Source organism: Piliocolobus tephrosceles, chromosome 4 (assembly GCF_002776525.5).
Source record: "Piliocolobus tephrosceles isolate RC106 chromosome 4, ASM277652v3, whole genome shotgun sequence".
Lineage (NCBI taxonomy): Eukaryota > Metazoa > Chordata > Mammalia > Primates > Cercopithecidae > Piliocolobus > Piliocolobus tephrosceles.
In genome coordinates, this window is record NC_045437.1 from 167,034,391 (window position 1) to 167,050,807 (window position 16,417).

At 44.7% G+C, this 16,417-nt stretch overlaps 2 protein-coding genes across 3 annotated transcripts in view; one reads left to right on the forward strand and one right to left on the reverse strand.

Moving 5' to 3' along the window:
* Positions 1-14,848, reverse strand: part of SNX24 (sorting nexin 24) — a 183,994-nt gene extending 169,146 nt beyond the window's left edge. For both annotated transcript variants that reach the window (XM_023197171.1, XM_023197180.1), the window contains exon 1: positions 14,570-14,848. In XM_023197171.1, coding sequence (XP_023052939.1) covers positions 14,570-14,629 — 60 coding nt within the window. In that variant the 5' untranslated portion in view covers positions 14,630-14,848. The remainder of the gene's footprint in view (positions 1-14,569) is intronic.
* On the forward strand, positions 7,889-8,308 carry LOC111530135 (translation machinery-associated protein 7). The gene has a single exon (XM_023197197.3). It carries the CDS (start codon positions 7,950-7,952, stop codon positions 8,142-8,144), a length of 195 nt encoding a protein of 64 aa, XP_023052965.1. The 5' UTR covers positions 7,889-7,949; the 3' UTR covers positions 8,145-8,308.
* Positions 14,849-16,417: the final 1,569 nt, after the last annotated feature.

Consider the following 16,417-nt stretch of genomic DNA (forward strand, 5'->3'; position numbering starts at 1 on the left):
CACACCATGGAATACTATGCAGCCATGAAAAAGAATGAGAGACTGTCCTTTGCGGGAACATGGATGGAGCTGGAGGCCATTATCATTAGCAAACTAACGCAGGAAAAGAAACTAAATAACACATGTTCTCACTTATAAGTGGGAGCTAAATGATGAGAACGCACGGACACATGGAGGGCAACAACAGACACTGGGGCCTAATGGAGGGTGGAGGATGAGAGGAGAAAGAGGATCACAATAAATAACTATCAGGTACTAGGTTTAGTACCTGGATGATGAGATAATCTGCACTTAATCTTAGCCAAAAGGCCAAGAAGCGATGATGAGGAGATAATCTGTACACCAAACCACTGTGATATGAGTTGACCTACATAACAAACAGGCATATGTACCTCTGAACCTAAAAAAAAGGTTAAAAAATAAATAAGTAAATGGTGAAGGGATAAATGGTAGCCATATGTGGAGGACTGAAACTGAACCCCTTCCTTACACCATACACAAAAACAAACGCAGGTCGGGTGCAGTGACTCATGCCTGTAATCCCAGCACTTTGGGAGGCTGAGGCAGGCAGATCACCTGAGGTCAGGAGTTCGAGACCAGCCTGACCAATATGGTGAAACCCTGTCTCTAATAAAAATTTAAAAATTAGCCAGGTGTGGTGGCACATGCCTGTAATCCCAGCTACTCCGGAGGCTGAGACAGGGGAATCACTTGAACCTGGGAAGTGGAGGTTGCAGTGAGCTGAGATAGCGCCATTGCGCTCCAGCCTGGGAAAGAAGAGTGAAACTCCTTTTCAAAAAAAAAAAATTATTAAATAAAAAAAAATTAAACTCAATATGGATTAAAGATTTAAATGTAAAACCTAAAATTATAAAACCCCTAATGATAACCCTAAGAAATACCATTCTGGACGTAGGCCCCTGCAAAGATTTCATGACAAAAATATCAAAAGCAATTGCAACGAAAACAAAAATTGACAAATGGGACCTAATTAAACTAAAGAGCTTCTTTCTGCACAGCAAAAGAAACTATCAGAGTAAACAGACAACCCACAGAATGGGAGAAAATATTTGCAAATTATGCATGTGACAAAGGTCTAACATCCAGAATCTATAAGGAACTTAAAACGAATTTACAAGCAAAGACCAAACAACCCCATTAAAACATGGCCAAAGGACATGAACAAACACTTTTCTTTTGTTTTTGGGACAGAGTTTTGCTCTTATTGCCCAGGCTGGCGTGCGACGGTACAGTCTCTGCTCACCACACCCTCCACCTCCCAGCTTCAAGAGATTCTCCTGCCTCAGCCGCCAGAGTAGCTGGGATTACAGGCATGCACCATCACGCCTAGCTAATTTTGTATTTTTAGTAGACATGGGGTTTCACCACCTTGGTCAGGCTGGTCTCCAACTCCCGACCTCAGGTGATCCGCCAACCTCGGCCTCCCAAAGTGCGGGGATTACAGGCATGAGCCACTGCATCTGGCCAAAAGGTGAAGATTTCTTGGCACTGTGGTGCCACCCATGTTTTTGTTTTTGTTTTCGTTTTGAGACAAAGCTGTTGCCCAGGCTGGAGTGCAGTGGTGCCATCTCAGCTCACTGAAACCTCCGCCTCCTGGGTTCAAGCAATTCTCTGCCTCAACCTCCCGAGTAGCTGGGATTACAGGTGCCCGCCAACACAGGCTAATCTTTGTACTTTTAGTAGAGACGGGGTTTCATCATCTTGGTCAGGCTGGTCTTGAACTTCTGACCTCGTGATCAACCCACCTTGGCTTCCCAAAGTGCTGGGATTACAGGCGTGAGCCACCACGTCTGGACCAACACTTTTCAAAAGAAGACAAACAGGCCAAACCTGGTAGCTCATGCCTATAATCCCAACACTTTGGGAGGCTGAGGTCGGTGGATCACCTGAGGTCAGGAGTTCGAGGCCAGCCTGGCCAACATGGTGAAACCTCGTCCCTACTAAAAATGCAAAAATTAGCTGGGTGTGGTGGTGGGCACCTGTAGTCCCAGGTACTCGGGAGGTTGAGGCAGATGAATCGCTCTTGGGAAGTGGAGACTGCAGTGAGCCAAGATGGCACCACTGCACTCCAGCCTGGGCAACAGAGCGAGACTCTGTCCCAGAAAAAACAAACAAACAAAAGATAAGCAAGCAGCCAACAAGCATATGAGCAGATGCTTAACATCACTGATCAGTAGAAAATGCAAATCAAAACAACAATGACATATCATCTCACATCTTTCAGAATGGCTATTATTAAAAAGTCAAAAAATAACATATGCAGGCTGTTCTGCCTATGGAGGAGCCATTCTTTATTCCTTTACTTTCTTAATAAACTTGGTTTTACTTTCCTCTGTGGATTTGCTTCTTACTATTTCTTGTGTGAGATTCAAGAACCCTCTCTTGGGAGTCTGGATCAGGACCCCTTTCTGGTAACATCTTTGTGACAACCATGAAGGAAAGATACTGAGGAGACCCTTGACCCAAAGGAAATAGACTGCAGCACCGACTGGAAGACACTGGAGTCAAGGAAACTTTTCTTTTGAGCTATTTACAGCTTTTAATAAGTAACAGACCAGGTGCAGTGGCTCATGCCTGTATTCCCAGCACTTTGGGAGGCCAAGGTGGGCAGATCACCTGAGGTCAGGAGTTCAAAACCAGCCTGGCCAACATGGTGAAATCTCGTCTCTACTAAAAATGCAAAAATTAGCCATGCATGGGGGTGGGCACCTGTAATCCCAGCTACTGGGGAGGCTGAGGCATGAGAATTGTTTGAACCTGGGAGGCAGAGGTTGCAGTGCGCTGAGATGGCACCACTGCACTCCAGCGTGGGTGACTCTGTCTCAAAAAAGAAGGACAAAGAACCACCATTTGACCCAGCATTCCAATTATTGGGTATATACCCTAAGAAAATAAATCATTCTACCATAAAGACACATGCACATGTATGTTCATCGCAGCACTATTCACAGTAGCAAAAACATGAAATCAACCTAAATGCCCATCAACAGTAGACTGGATAAAGAAATCTTGGTACATATACACCATGGAATACTGTGCAGCCATAAAGAATTACAAGATCATGTCCTTTGTGGCAACTTGGATGGAGCTGGGGGCCATTAACCTAAACAAACACATACAGAAACAGAAAACCAAATACTGTACATTCTCACTTAGAAGTGAGCTTTTAAGGGAGCTAAACAACAAGAGCACATGGATACAGAAGGGAACAACAGACACCAGGAATTACTTGCGGGTGGAGGGAGGGAGAGGGGAGAAGATCAAAAACCTACCTGGGTACTATGCCCATTACTTGGGTGATGAAATAATCTGTACACCAAATTCCCATAACATGCAATTTACCCATGTAACAAACCTGCACATGTACCCCTGAACCTAAAATAAGTAAATAAATAAATAAAAGATGGCAAATTTAACTGACAAATGCTGTGTGCTTGGGCTGTTCCACAGACCAGCAATTCCCTGTTTCTCTCCCTCTCCTTAGGCCTCACTATTCCTTAGGACAAACAATATTGAAATTAGGTAAATTAATAACCCTATAATGGACTCATAATGAAACTTAAATAGGTGAGAAGTTGCTTCTTAAGGAAGGGCAAAGAAAGTGGTTTCTTTTTTTTTTTTTTTTTTTTTTTTGAGACGGAGTCTCGCTCTGTCTCCGGGGCTGGAGTGCAGTGGCCGGATCTCAGCTCACTGTAAGCTCTGCCTCCCGGGTTTACGCCATTCTCCTGCCTCAGCCTCCCGAGTAGCTGGGACTACAGGCGCCCGCCACATCACCCGGCTAGTTTTTTGTATTTTTAGTAGAGACGGGGTTTCACCGTGTTAGCCAGGATGGTCTCGATCTCCTGACCTCGTGATCCGCCCGTCTCGGCCTCCCAAAGTGCTGGGATTACAGGCTTGAGCCACCGCGCCCGGCCATGAAAGTGGTTTCTTGAGATGGAAACTACTCCTAACAAAGATGTGTGAACACTGTTGAAATGACAACAAAGGATATAGAACATTATGCAGACTTAGCTGATAAAGCAGCAGCAACATTTGACAGGGCTGATTCCAATTATTTTTTAATAGAGACTGGGTCTCGTGAGGTTGCCCAGGCTGGTCTCAAACTCCTAGACTCAATCAACCCTCCTGCCTTGGCCTCCCTAAGTGCTAGGGTTACAAGTTAGAGCTACCATGCCCAGATACCTGAAACCAATTTTGAAAGAATTTCTGAGGGTAAAATACTATCAAACAGCATCACATGCTACAGAGAAATCTTTCACGAAAGAAAGTCAATTGATAGGGCAAACTTAACTGTCTTAGGAAATTGGCACAGTCGGCTGGGCGTGATGGCTCACGTCTGTAATTCCAGCACTTTGGGAGGCTGAGGTGGGCAGATCACGAGGTCAGGAGTTCGCGACCAGCCTGGCCAACATGGTGAAACCCTGTCTCTACTAAAAATACAAAAATTAGCCAAGCATAGTGGCATGCACCTGTAGTCCCAGCTACTCGGGAGGCTGAGGCAGGAGAAATCGCTTGAACCCAGGTGGCAGAGGTTGTGGTGACCCGAGATTGCACCACTGTACTCCAGCCTGAGCAACAGAGCGAGACTCTGCGCCCGCGCCCCCCACAAAAAAGGAAAAGAAATTGGCACAGTCATAACCTTTAGCAACCACCACCCTGATCAGTCAGCAGCCATCAACATCAAGGCAAACAAAGATTCCAGCTCAATGAAGGCTCAGATGATCATTAGAGTTTTCAGCAATAAAATACTTTTTAATTAAGGTATGTACATTTTTAAAGACATAATGCTATTGCACACTTAATAAACTATAGTGTAGTGTAAACATTTATATGCACTATGAAACCAAAAAATTAGTGTGACTTGCTTTATTAAGATAATCATTTGGCCGGGCGCGGTGGCTCAAGCCTGTAATCCCAGCACTTTGGGAGGCCGAGACGGGCGGATCACGAGGTCAGAAGATTGAGACCATCCTGGCTAACACGGTGAAACCCTGTCTCTACTAAAAATACAAAAAACTAGCCGGGCGAGGTGGCGGGCGCCTGTAGTCCCAGCTACTGGGAGGCTGAGGCAGGAGAATGGCGTAAACCCCGGAGGCGGAGCTTGCAGTGAGCTGAGATCCGGCCACTGCACTCTAGCCCGGGTGACAGAGCAAGACTCCGCCTCAAAAAAAAAAAAAAAAAGATAATCACTTTACTGCAGTGGTCTGGAACCAAACTCACAGTATCTCTGAGGTGTATCTGTATGGAAAAGAATGACACATCTTCATATATGTCCCTGTGCAGCGATCTCCAGGATATATCTTTAAGTAAAAACAGCAAGTTGAAATCAAATGTTTTAGTATACTACTGTTTAATAAAAGGAGTGGGGACACAAATATATTAGTATGTGTTTATATTTTATTCAATGGAAGGATAAGCCATAAGATTTTTTTTTATATAGATAACACTATGATTATTTTTACAGGCATCTTTTGATCCCAGAAATCTGCTAGCAGTAAGAGCTTCTATATACAGAAGAAAAAATAATTCCCTTTCATCAGTGTAGTGCTGGGGACGGCCTCATACCACTTTTTTTTTAAAATAGTAATCGATGAGAGCATAAGGTAACAGAGTGAGGACAAAAACATGCTGAATTTCAGCAGATAAACTCAATGCAGTGTATTTGATTTAGAATTATGACTATGCTTCACACAAATACAAAACAAAATTAGTTTTTTAAAAATTCCTAAAAATACAAAATACAAGACTGGGTACCTAGTTTGTGTTTTAAGTACAGAACCAATCCAAGTGATTTTAAAACCAGTCATTTGATTGTACACTCGTAAAGGAACAGGCTGAAGAACAAAATAACTTATTTGGTTTATTTCCAAGTTCTTAAGGCAGGTGCAGTGGCTCAAGCCTGTAATTCCAGCATTTTGGGAGGCTGAGGCGGTAGGATTGCTTCAGGCTAGGGGTTCAAGGCCTGCCTGGGCAACACTGCAAGACCTCCACCTATATGAAAAAAATTTTTAAAGAATACATAAATTTGAAAATAACATCTAAAAAAAAGTTAAAATATGTTTCTAGCTCAATGAAAACAAGCTTGCTTGTGCCCCCAAATTTCTAAGCACCATATTTACAAAATTCAATCCTCTTGTGCCTATTTTGATTCTTAAATGAACGTACCATTCTAAGTTTGTTAATGTTCAAGAAGAATGTTTTCAAACTGTATTTCTTGTCCTTAAGGGTAAGGAACATACTGCCAGGCGCGGTGGCTCACGCCTGTAATGCCAGCACTTTGGGAGGCTGAAGCGGGCAGATCATGAGGTCAGGAGATCGAGACTATCCTGGCTAACAAGGTGAAACTCCGTCTCTACTAAAAAATACAAAAATTTAGCTGGTCTTGGTGGCAGGTGCCTGTAGTCCCAGCTACTTGGGAGGCTAAGGCAGGAGAATAGCGTGAACCCAGGAGGCAGAGCTTGCAGTGAGCCAAGATTGCGCCAGTGCACTCTAGGCTGGGCAATAGAGCGAAGACTCCGTCTCAAAAAAAAAAAAAAAAAGGGTAAGGAACATATTTTACACATGCTTGATTTAATCACTCAACAAATATTTAATGTGGGCTTCTGCTATGAGCCTACCACGAATGAGGCACTGTGCCAGCTACGTCCTTGTTAACAAAGGCCTCCTTCATCATACATGTTGGTAATGGATGACTGAAGGACGTGGCGTGGATTTGTGGTCTTCCGGACATCCTGCTGCCCTTCTCCCACTGTGATGCCTGAGGGGTTTGGTGGCAGGAATGGACTAATCCATTCCCAGCCCCAGAGATGCCTCCTATTTTAACTCTGTCCGGTTAACCTACCCTCCTTGCCATGATGGTTGGTTAAGATAACCCTGGCCTCAGCAAATTGGCACTGGAATTCCTCTGGAATTCTGTGTTGAGAAATCAACTGGGGATAATGAGAAAGAAACTGAAGGGAGACTTATTTGCTCAGGGGTTCTGGGGAGGAAAGTGCCCTTACTATTAAATGCGGCTGGGCGTGGTGGCTCATGCCTACAATCTCAGTACTTTCAGAGGCTGAGGTGGGTGGATCACTTGAATGCAGAAGTTCAAGACCAGCCTGGGCAACATGGTGAAATTATGTCTCTAGCAAAAATACAAAATGTGCTGGATGTGATGGCATGCACCTGTAGTCCCAGCTACTTGGGAGGCTGAGGTGGGGGAATCACTTGAGCCTGGGGAGGTCAAGGCTGCAGTGAACTCCGATTCTACCACTGAACTCCAGCCTGGGTGACAGAGTGAAACCCTTTGTCAAAAAAAAAAAAAAAAAGCTATTCTGAAACAGAAGAGTCATTCTCAGGTAGCCAGGCTTCCTCACTCAGCATCTCGGCTTTGTTCTCAAAAATACAAAATAGTAGTGCAGCAAACCACCACGGCACATGTTTACCCATGTAACAAAGCTGCACATTCTTCACATGTATCCCAGAACTCGAAAATAAAATTTTTAAAACAACGAAAAGAAAAATACGTGTGTGTGTGTGTGTGTGTATACATATATTAAATAGCACTACAGTAACAATAAAATACACATAAATCACTATTAATTCCAAGGCAGGGTTTACATTGTGCATATTTTAAAACCAACAAAAACAACCAGAAACTGGATGCTATTAAGGTATTGCTAATTTTTGTTGTAATATTTACATGTTGGTTATGCTTTTTAAAAGTCTTTAACTGTCAGGTATACATAGTAAAATATATGCAGATAAAATTATGTTTTGAATTTGCTTGAAAATACTCCAGAATTTTTTTTTTTAAAGACAGGGACTGAGGGGTAGTGAATGAAAGAATTGTAAACTTTGGGGGGCCGCCTCGCTGTCTACGACAGCGGGTGGGGGAAGATGCGCCATTTCCGGTGGCAGGGTCTGGGGAAGGGCCGGCAGGCGCCATGTCCGGCCGCGAAGGTGGCAAGAAGAAGCCACTGAAACAGCCTAAGAAGCAGGCCAAGGAGATGGACGAGGAAGATAAGGCTTTCAAGCAGAAACAAAAAGAGGAGCAGAAGAAACTGGAGGAGCTAAAAGCGAAGGCCGCAGGAAAGGGGCCCTTGGCCACAGGTGGAATTAAGAAATCTGGCAAAAAGTAAGCTGTTCCTTGTACCTGAGGAGATGGTGACCCTTTATTTCACCCTTATTTAAACGTCTATATTCCCTGCCGTAACATCTTTTGCCATCTAAAGCTGGAATTAAGTGTTGTCTTGGAGCTGTTGTACATTTAAGAATAAACTTTTGTAAAAAAAACAAAAACAAACAAACAAAAAAGAATTGTAAACTATTGAAGGTAAGCAATGGGTAAATGATGGTTTATTAAATTGTTCAACTTTTGCAGTTTAAGCCATAAAAGCTTTAAAATAATAATGATCATAATAATATATTACATTATGATATAAGAAGCTGCCTTGTGTACTGAAGAGCATGATACGTTTCTAAGTGTTTATCAAGTAAATCCATGATAGTATCCAGGTCCCAAGAAGATATATTTGTCTACACATAACACATGCAGTCAAGCACGTACTTAAAATGGACTTGAATCTAATTCAACTCCTTGATTTTTACAGCTATAAAAACTGAAGTCTAAGGCTGGGTGTGGTGGCTCTCTCCTGTAATCCCAGCACTTTGGGAGGCTGAGGCATGTGGATCACTTGAGGTCAGGAGTTCAAAGACCAGCCTGGCCAACATGGTGAAACTCCAACTCTACAAAAAATTAGCCAGACATGGTGGCACGCGCCTGTAGGCCCAGCTACTTGTGAGGTTGAGGCAGGAGAATAGCTTGAACCCAGGAGGTGGAGGCTGAAGTAAGCCGAGATCACACCACTGCACTCCAGCCTGGGTGACGCAGGGAGATTTTTGTCTCAAAAAATCAAAAACAAAAACAAAAAATTCAAGTCTAATACATTTATACCTTTGTATTGTGACCTAAGTAGTAATTCTAGTTTTGTTATTTTTGTCAACAATGTATCTTAAAATTGAAAATACCAGCCTAAAGTGGCATCCAAGACCTATTATTCTCAGTTCTTAGAATGGACTGTTCTCCGTCCTCAAATTGCAAGGCCACTCAGGAGCATCTGGCACTTTCTTTCTTTAAAGCGTCTTCCACGCTCTCTCTTCCAGCCTCATGCTCCTGGGTTTCTTTCTCCCTCTGGCTTCTCGGATGGGACTTCTTTGCTTATTCAAGTTCTAAGGCTTTATCCTTGGCCCTCCCTCTTTCCTCACTCTTTCTCTCTGGGTTTTTTTTTTTTTTTTTTTTTTTAACTTTTATGCTGAATGTCCCCTTAGAGCCATATTTCTAAGTCAGACTTCAATCCACCCTAGACTCCAAAATCAAATAGCTATACCCATCACTAAAAACTTAGCGGGTGCCCAGATGAAATACCTGCCCCACTTCAGTTCTTATTTGCTTACTGGTACCTGCACCCACAAGGAGTCACCCTGCTGCCGTACATCTGGTCACCAGGTACTGGAGATTCTTGCAGTCATCACTTCCTTTCCATGTTCAAAGCTAAAGTCTTAGTTCTAGCCTTCATCCTCTCCTTTCTGATCATTTGCAAGAGTCTCTTAAATGATGAGTACTTCAGAATCATTGCTTCGGTCTGATTGTCTCCCCCAAATTCTTATGCTGAAATTCTAAACCCAATGTGATGATGGTATTAGATGGTAAGGTCTTTGGGAAGTGATGAGGTCATGGGCAGAGCCCTCATAACTGGGATTAGTAACCTTATAAAATAGGTCCCAGTGAGATCTTTGCCACTTCTACACAACAAGCAGGGATCACCTATAAACCTGGAAATGGGCCCTCACTAGACACTGAATCTGCCAGCACCTTGATCTTGGACTTCCCAGCCTCCAGAACTGTGAGACATAAATTTCTGTGATTTATAAACTACCTAGTTGACTGTATTTTGTGCCTGAACTGCCAGTCATCTTTCTAAATACAAAATGATTACATGTTACTTCCTTCCTCAAAATTACCCTATGACTTCCCTGTCTGAAGTTAAGGTCCACACTCCCTTATAGCTCTCAAGGGTAGTCAGCTGATCTCTCCCCACCACTCTTACTGCAATGCTTTGCACAATCCTGAAATTCCAGTCTGCAGCATAACCCTCCACCTAACTCTCTGAGCTGCTACATGCCTCAAGATCACTGGCTCTTCTGGTTTTCCTCCTCCTATGAAGATTACATCACTCATTATTTATTCAACAGACATGTACTGAATTCTGTATTAGGATACAACAGTGGAGATGGACACTACCTAGCCTCAAGGAGTTTATAGCTTGGGGGCAGAGGATATTAAACAAGTAAACTATAGGGTAGGGAATGGGACAGGAATAATCTCCCCAGGAAGTAACATTTGGGTATATCTGCATTTTCTTACACTACCATCTCCTACTTCTTCACAAACTTATTTAGAAGTGTCCCTTCCCCCCCTTTTTGGGGGGCATATCTGAGTTTTAAAATGGCTTATGAGGTAAGATTTTGTCCTGTATTTCCTCTTTCTAAAATTCACAGTCCTAGCAAAAACCTAATCAGATTTCAAAGTCAGCATTTCCTAAGCACCCCCACCTCAGCACAGCCACCCTGCCAGGCCGAACTGACCTCTCCCTCCCTCAGGTCCCTGGATACAAGGCTCCAGTTGACATTGGGGCACCCTAACCTTTCCCAGCCTAGCTCTGAGCAGCTTCTGTATGGGCTGAGAATCCCTAAGAGCAGGAACATCACCCTTCCATCTTTAAATCGCCACCAACACAGTACAGGCACACAGTAAAGCCTTACATGCTTAAAGTGCAAAAATTCATTCTTTAAAAGTAAATTATTTAGTACACTAAGCATAAATTTGTATAAACTTCTTGAATAACAATTGTGCAATATCTGTAAAAATTGTAAAGGGCTGGAAGTACCATTTCTAATTAAGGTTCTACAGAGATCCTAGCAGTGAGCATAAAAAAGTATGTCCAAGGATGTCTTGGCCATCAGCAGACACCTGGGGAAAAAAATTATGGCACATCCTACCATGGTACAGCCCATCTCCAGTAGTTAGAAAGAGGAGACAGACCTCTCCATACCGATATTGAAAGATGTCTAGAAATTGTAGGATGACAGCTAAAATCTTGCCATGCATTTTTTTAAAACAAAAAAAAAGTATGTGCTCACAGCACAGGGAAAAAATTCTAAGATACACCCAGACACTTTATTTCTGGGGGAATGAGACTAGAAGCAAAGAGGAGAAACCACCCATTTCTACCTTAAACTTCCTATTACTGACTTTGTTAGAATGTGATGTAATGTGTTTTAAATTTTTATTTATTTATTTATTTATTTTGAGATGGAGTCTTACTCTGTCACCTAGGCTGGAGTGCAGTGGCATGATCTTGGCTCTCTGCAACGTCCACTTCCCAGGCTCAAGCGATTCGCCTGTCTCAGCCTCCCAAGTAGCTGGGATTACCCGTGCCCGCCACCATGCCTGACTAATTTTTTTTTTTTTTTTTTTTTTTGAGACGGAGTCTCAGGCTGGAGTGCTGTGGCCGGATCTCAGCTCACTGCAAGCTCCGCCTCCCGGGTTCACGCCATTCTCCTGCCTCAGCCTCCCGGGTAGCCGCCTACGACTACTGTAGCCTGGGACTACAGGGGCCGCCACCTCGCCCGGCTAGTTTTTTGTAGTTTTTAGTAGAGACAGGGTTTCACCGTGTTAGCCAGGATGGTCTCGATCTCCCGACCTCGTGATCCGCCAGTCTCGGCCTCCCAAAGTGCTGGGATTACAGCCATAAACCACCACGCCCGGCCGTTTTAAATTTTAAACACAAACACCGGCCAGGCTCAGTGGCTCATGCCTATAATCCCAGCACTTTGGAAGGCCAAGGTGGGAGGATCCCTTAAACCTAGGAGTTTGAGACCAGTCAGTGCAACATATTGAGATCCTATCTCTACAAAAAATACAAAAACTAGCCAGGTGTGGTGATTTATGCCTGTGCTACTCAAGAGGACAAGGGGGTAGGATCACTTGAGCCCAAGAGTCCAAGGCTGCTGTTACCTAGGATTGCGCCACTGCACTCCAGCCTGGGTGACAGAGCAAGACTCTAGCTCTTAAAAACACACACATTCACACAAACATAATCACTAAAGTAAAAAGGTATTTTTTTACACGAAAGTGTACATTACTTTACCAGCTTCTTATTTAGGGAACTGAAATATTTTTTAAATTTTGGGTTTTTTTTTTAAGCTGTTATATTCATAGCTTATTCACTGCTATATTCCCTACACCCAGAATACATAGAGCAGGCACTCAGTAAGTATTTGTTGAATGAAAAACTGCTGTACAATCATAAAATCAGTTGTTCAGACGGGAAAAGTATCTAATAACTGCTTCACAAACTCATAGACGCAAAAAAAATCCCTTCAGAAGGTATTTTAGGGCTGGGCGTGGTGGCTAATGCCTGTAATCCCAGCACTTTGGGAGGCCTAGGCAGGTGAATTGCTTGAGCACAGGAGTTCGAGACTAGCCTGGGCAACATGGAGAAACTATCTCTACAAAAAATTTAAAAATTATCCAGGAGTGGTGGCATGTGCCTGTAGTCCCAGCTACTCCAGAGGCTGAGGTGGGAGGATTACTTGAGTCCAGGAGGCAGAGGTGGCAGTGAGCTGAGATCACCCCACCGCACTCCAGCCTGGGTGACAGAGCAAGACTGTCTCAAAGGAAAAAAAAAAAAGAGAGAGAGAGAGAGAGATTTTAAGTTTAGCTCCCAATCTGGATGAGTTAGCATTTTTTTTAAGCAAATATTTAAAGAGCGAACTCTTATCACATAAGCAATCTTCAAACTCTCCCGAATTTGTCCAAAAAAGAGCTCCTTCCACATCAGTTTAATTCACAACCTGCAGTGTGGCACGTGCCTGGTCATAAATACAAATAATAAAAAGATACATAAAGCTTTAGGAGAAAAACACAGCTCGTCTAATAGAAGAAAATCAATAATGGGCAATAAGCCTTAATTATGGTCTATTTCAAAGTGCTTATTTCTGCAGGTAATTAACTTTTAGCTTGAACCAATGAGATCAACTTCATCTTTTCTTTGAAAACCAACGCCTCTAACAAGCAGCCTTTTTATCTTCAGATCCTAAATGAATGTCCCAAACATGGTAAGCCCTCCATGACTGTTGACAGTGCTGATGGGAGAAGTGAGACACCTGGGAGAAGGAACAAGCAAGGTTTTAGGCTTAAGAGACTTGGATAAAATCTCCAAGAAAACAAAAAGCCTTGAACAAACTTGAGAGTTTTTTTTAAATTTTTGTTTGTTTTTAAGGAAGATACAGACTACGTAACGAAATGTGAATGCACTGGAAAGAATTATTTAAATAAATAACTGCCACTATGGAACACAGCTCCCTCTCCCTGCATTTTCCTTCCCAAGGAAAGCACTTTAACAACTTGTTTCAGAACACTTGGATCCAGCAGTCTACTCAATTCTAAAAACCCACCGACTTCCTGGACTACTTTTTCAATCACTGTTTTTCATTCTAAATCTTCCTTTGAGAGGGTAATTTAGTCCCAACTAAGAAAACACAAGGGCCCAAACAGACTGTCACCAAATACCAGTAATATTTAGAGGAGGGAGAGGGGTTAAAATATTCTCCATCAAAGTAATGTAATTGGTGTTTAGCAAGTGTGTGATTGATGTAAATAAAATAACAAGCCTTTCAGACTGCCCTACAATCTTTCTTCAACCCTATCGGTTCTTTAACAACTGGAAGTAAATTCTTCCAAGGTGTATACACACGCAGACATTTCTCCCACTAGCAATGACTGTCCAGGAAAGAATGTTCTGAATTCATTGGGAAATCTCCACCAACCATTCACTTAGTAAACGTGTTACTCAAAGGGCCCATGCCCTGTCTCTGCCCTCCCCTTCACTCTTGAGAGCAGGGGTCCTGTTTCACATTTCTCAGTGACCACAGTCCTAGGCATGAAACAGGTGCTCTGCAAGTGATTTTGCCATTTCATGGAACTGCACAACTCAAAAAGCAAAATCTTTGGAAACCATCTAAAATCAATACATGTGTTTACTTTGGCTAGTAAACAGCTGTAAATTATGATAAAAAAAAAAAAAAGGTTTTCCAGCTGAACGAATTGTACAGAACTTGGAAGCCAGCGTGAACCTGCCGCGAAGCTACTACTGTATGGACTGAAGAGGCAGCTGTGCCAGAAAGGAACGCAGCCCATCCCGGGCTCCTGAAGGCGGGCGGCGGGGAGAATGGCGAGAGCCGCGTCCGAGGACTGGAGCTCGGCCGGGAGGAGAAGGGTTGGACCCCGAGGGGCTAGGGGCGCCCGCAGCCGCCGCGCCCGGGAGGGGCGCCCGTTTCCTTGACAACCGCGCTAGGGCGCAGCCCTTCTTCTGGGCCGGGGGAGGGGAGAGAAAACGAGGGGACCCCCTGCGCCAAAGCGGCGGCGGCCGAGGGTGTCTCCTGGGCGCAGCAGCCGCAGGCCTGGCTCGCGGGGCCCTGTCCGCCCGCGGCCCGCGCCTACCGTGTATCCCCGCTCCAGGTCACTCTCCTCATAGCGAAAGGACGGGATGTAGACCTCCATGGCCGCGCCGGCCAGCCGGCGGAGGGTGAGTTGGGGGCGGGCTCACGGCCGCGGCCGCCGCCCCGCCCACGGCCGGGCCGCCCCGCCTCCCGCCCCGCTGCGCCCGCGGGGCCCTGAGGCTGCGGGCTGGACCCAGGTCCAAGCGCTGACCCGGCCGCTCCCGCGCCTTGGGCGTTCCGGGGGCCGGAAGCGGAGGACGCAGGGCTCCAGGCGCCTGGGTTTCGGGCCTAACGGGCGGTGGAGATCAGCTGGGCCCGAAGGAGGCGGGGCCAGAAAACCTGAGTCTGCAGAAACCGGGTGTGCGCGCCAACGCGCTGGGCTCCGGGACTGGGCCGCACCCTGCGCGCCCTTCCCTGCGGACTCCGGCTGGAGCTTGATTTGCAGTTTGCTAGACGCCACCATTAACAGATTGCCAGACAGCAAAGAATAGAAAGCGTGGCGCTTTCAACTTTTGTTTTGGTTGGTTGAATTTTTTTTTTTTCCTCTCGGCTGTCATTAACAGCGGTGAACCATCCAGCTTTTACCAAGACTCTCCGATTTCCCTTCGATTCGAGGGTTAGCGTCTCCTGAGTTAGCCGTCGAATCTGAGAATTGTGTGCCACAGGGCTCGAAAGTGAGCCCAAAAGTTGACCGGTCAATAGGACAAACGCTCTGGCTTCACGCTGCAGTTCTAAAATGCCGCGTCTAACTGTGAAGTGCCTTTTAACTATGAGGGAAAAAATGGAAGACAAAAAAAAAAGGGACTGAACCTGCGCCTAGGACCAGGGTCTGGTAGCCTGAAAGTACCTAAAATATTAAGTGTCCCAGCGGGGAAGCTTGATTACCAAGTTAGTCAAGTAAACGTCGAGTTTCTTCTTTAGCGCACCGAGGAGAAGAGAAACGTGGACGTGACTTGTAGATTACTGAGAAGTGACCTCAGCCATGCAGGAAGAAAAGTAACCAGTCAGCGAGCTTTCTTGGACCGTAAACAATTGCACTTAACTCAGTTTGTGCTTTAGTGCAGAGGGCATTTCAACTTGGCAAACTCTAGAGTTTATGATGGGACCCTGAGCCGTGCAACAGGGATAAGGCAACTTCTCGTTTTAGGAACTTACCTGATGTGGACCCCTGTACGTGAGTCTCAGCTGAAGATCCGTCCTCCTAACCCAGCACTCATACATTTGCAGCTCCAGGATGTGCCCTTCTCTCAAAACTCTGTGCCTTAGCTGTGCCCTGTGACCACACATCTTTCTTTTACTTCTGGCCAGCACCTCCGGAGGTAACTGACCAGCTCTGTGGACGATGAGATATCTGAGTTCAGAGCCCAGCTTGTAGGTTACCTTAAGCCTCTGGTGACTATACATTGTATGTGTGATTTATTTATCTACCCTACCTACTAGGTTTTATGGCAAGTATGCTTTTAAAAACTCGTCATCTCGTGGTTGGCATAGTACCCAACACATAACTTATATAAGTACTCATCTTTACAAAACTAGTGGAATGCAGCAGGTACTATGCTCGGTATCACATATTGTCTCATTTCATCTCCATAACAATGACATGGCCGGGCGCGGTGGCTCACGCCTGTCATCCTAGCACTTTGGGAGGCAGAGGCGGGTGGATCACCTGAAGTCAAGAGTTGGAGATCAGCCTGGCCAACATGATGAAACCCTGCCTTTACTAAAAATGCAAAAATTATCAGGATTACAGGGTGGTTACTCACCCCTGTAATCCCAGCTACTCGAGAGGCTGAGGTGGGAAAATTGCTTGAACCCGTGAGGCGGAGGCTGCAGTGAGCCGAGATCATGC

Excerpts from the sequence above, each read along its gene's own strand:
- LOC111530135 (XM_023197197.3), top strand. The coding sequence starts at position 7,950 with ATGTCCGGCCGCGAAGGTGGCAAGAAGAAGCCACTGAAACAGCCTAAG.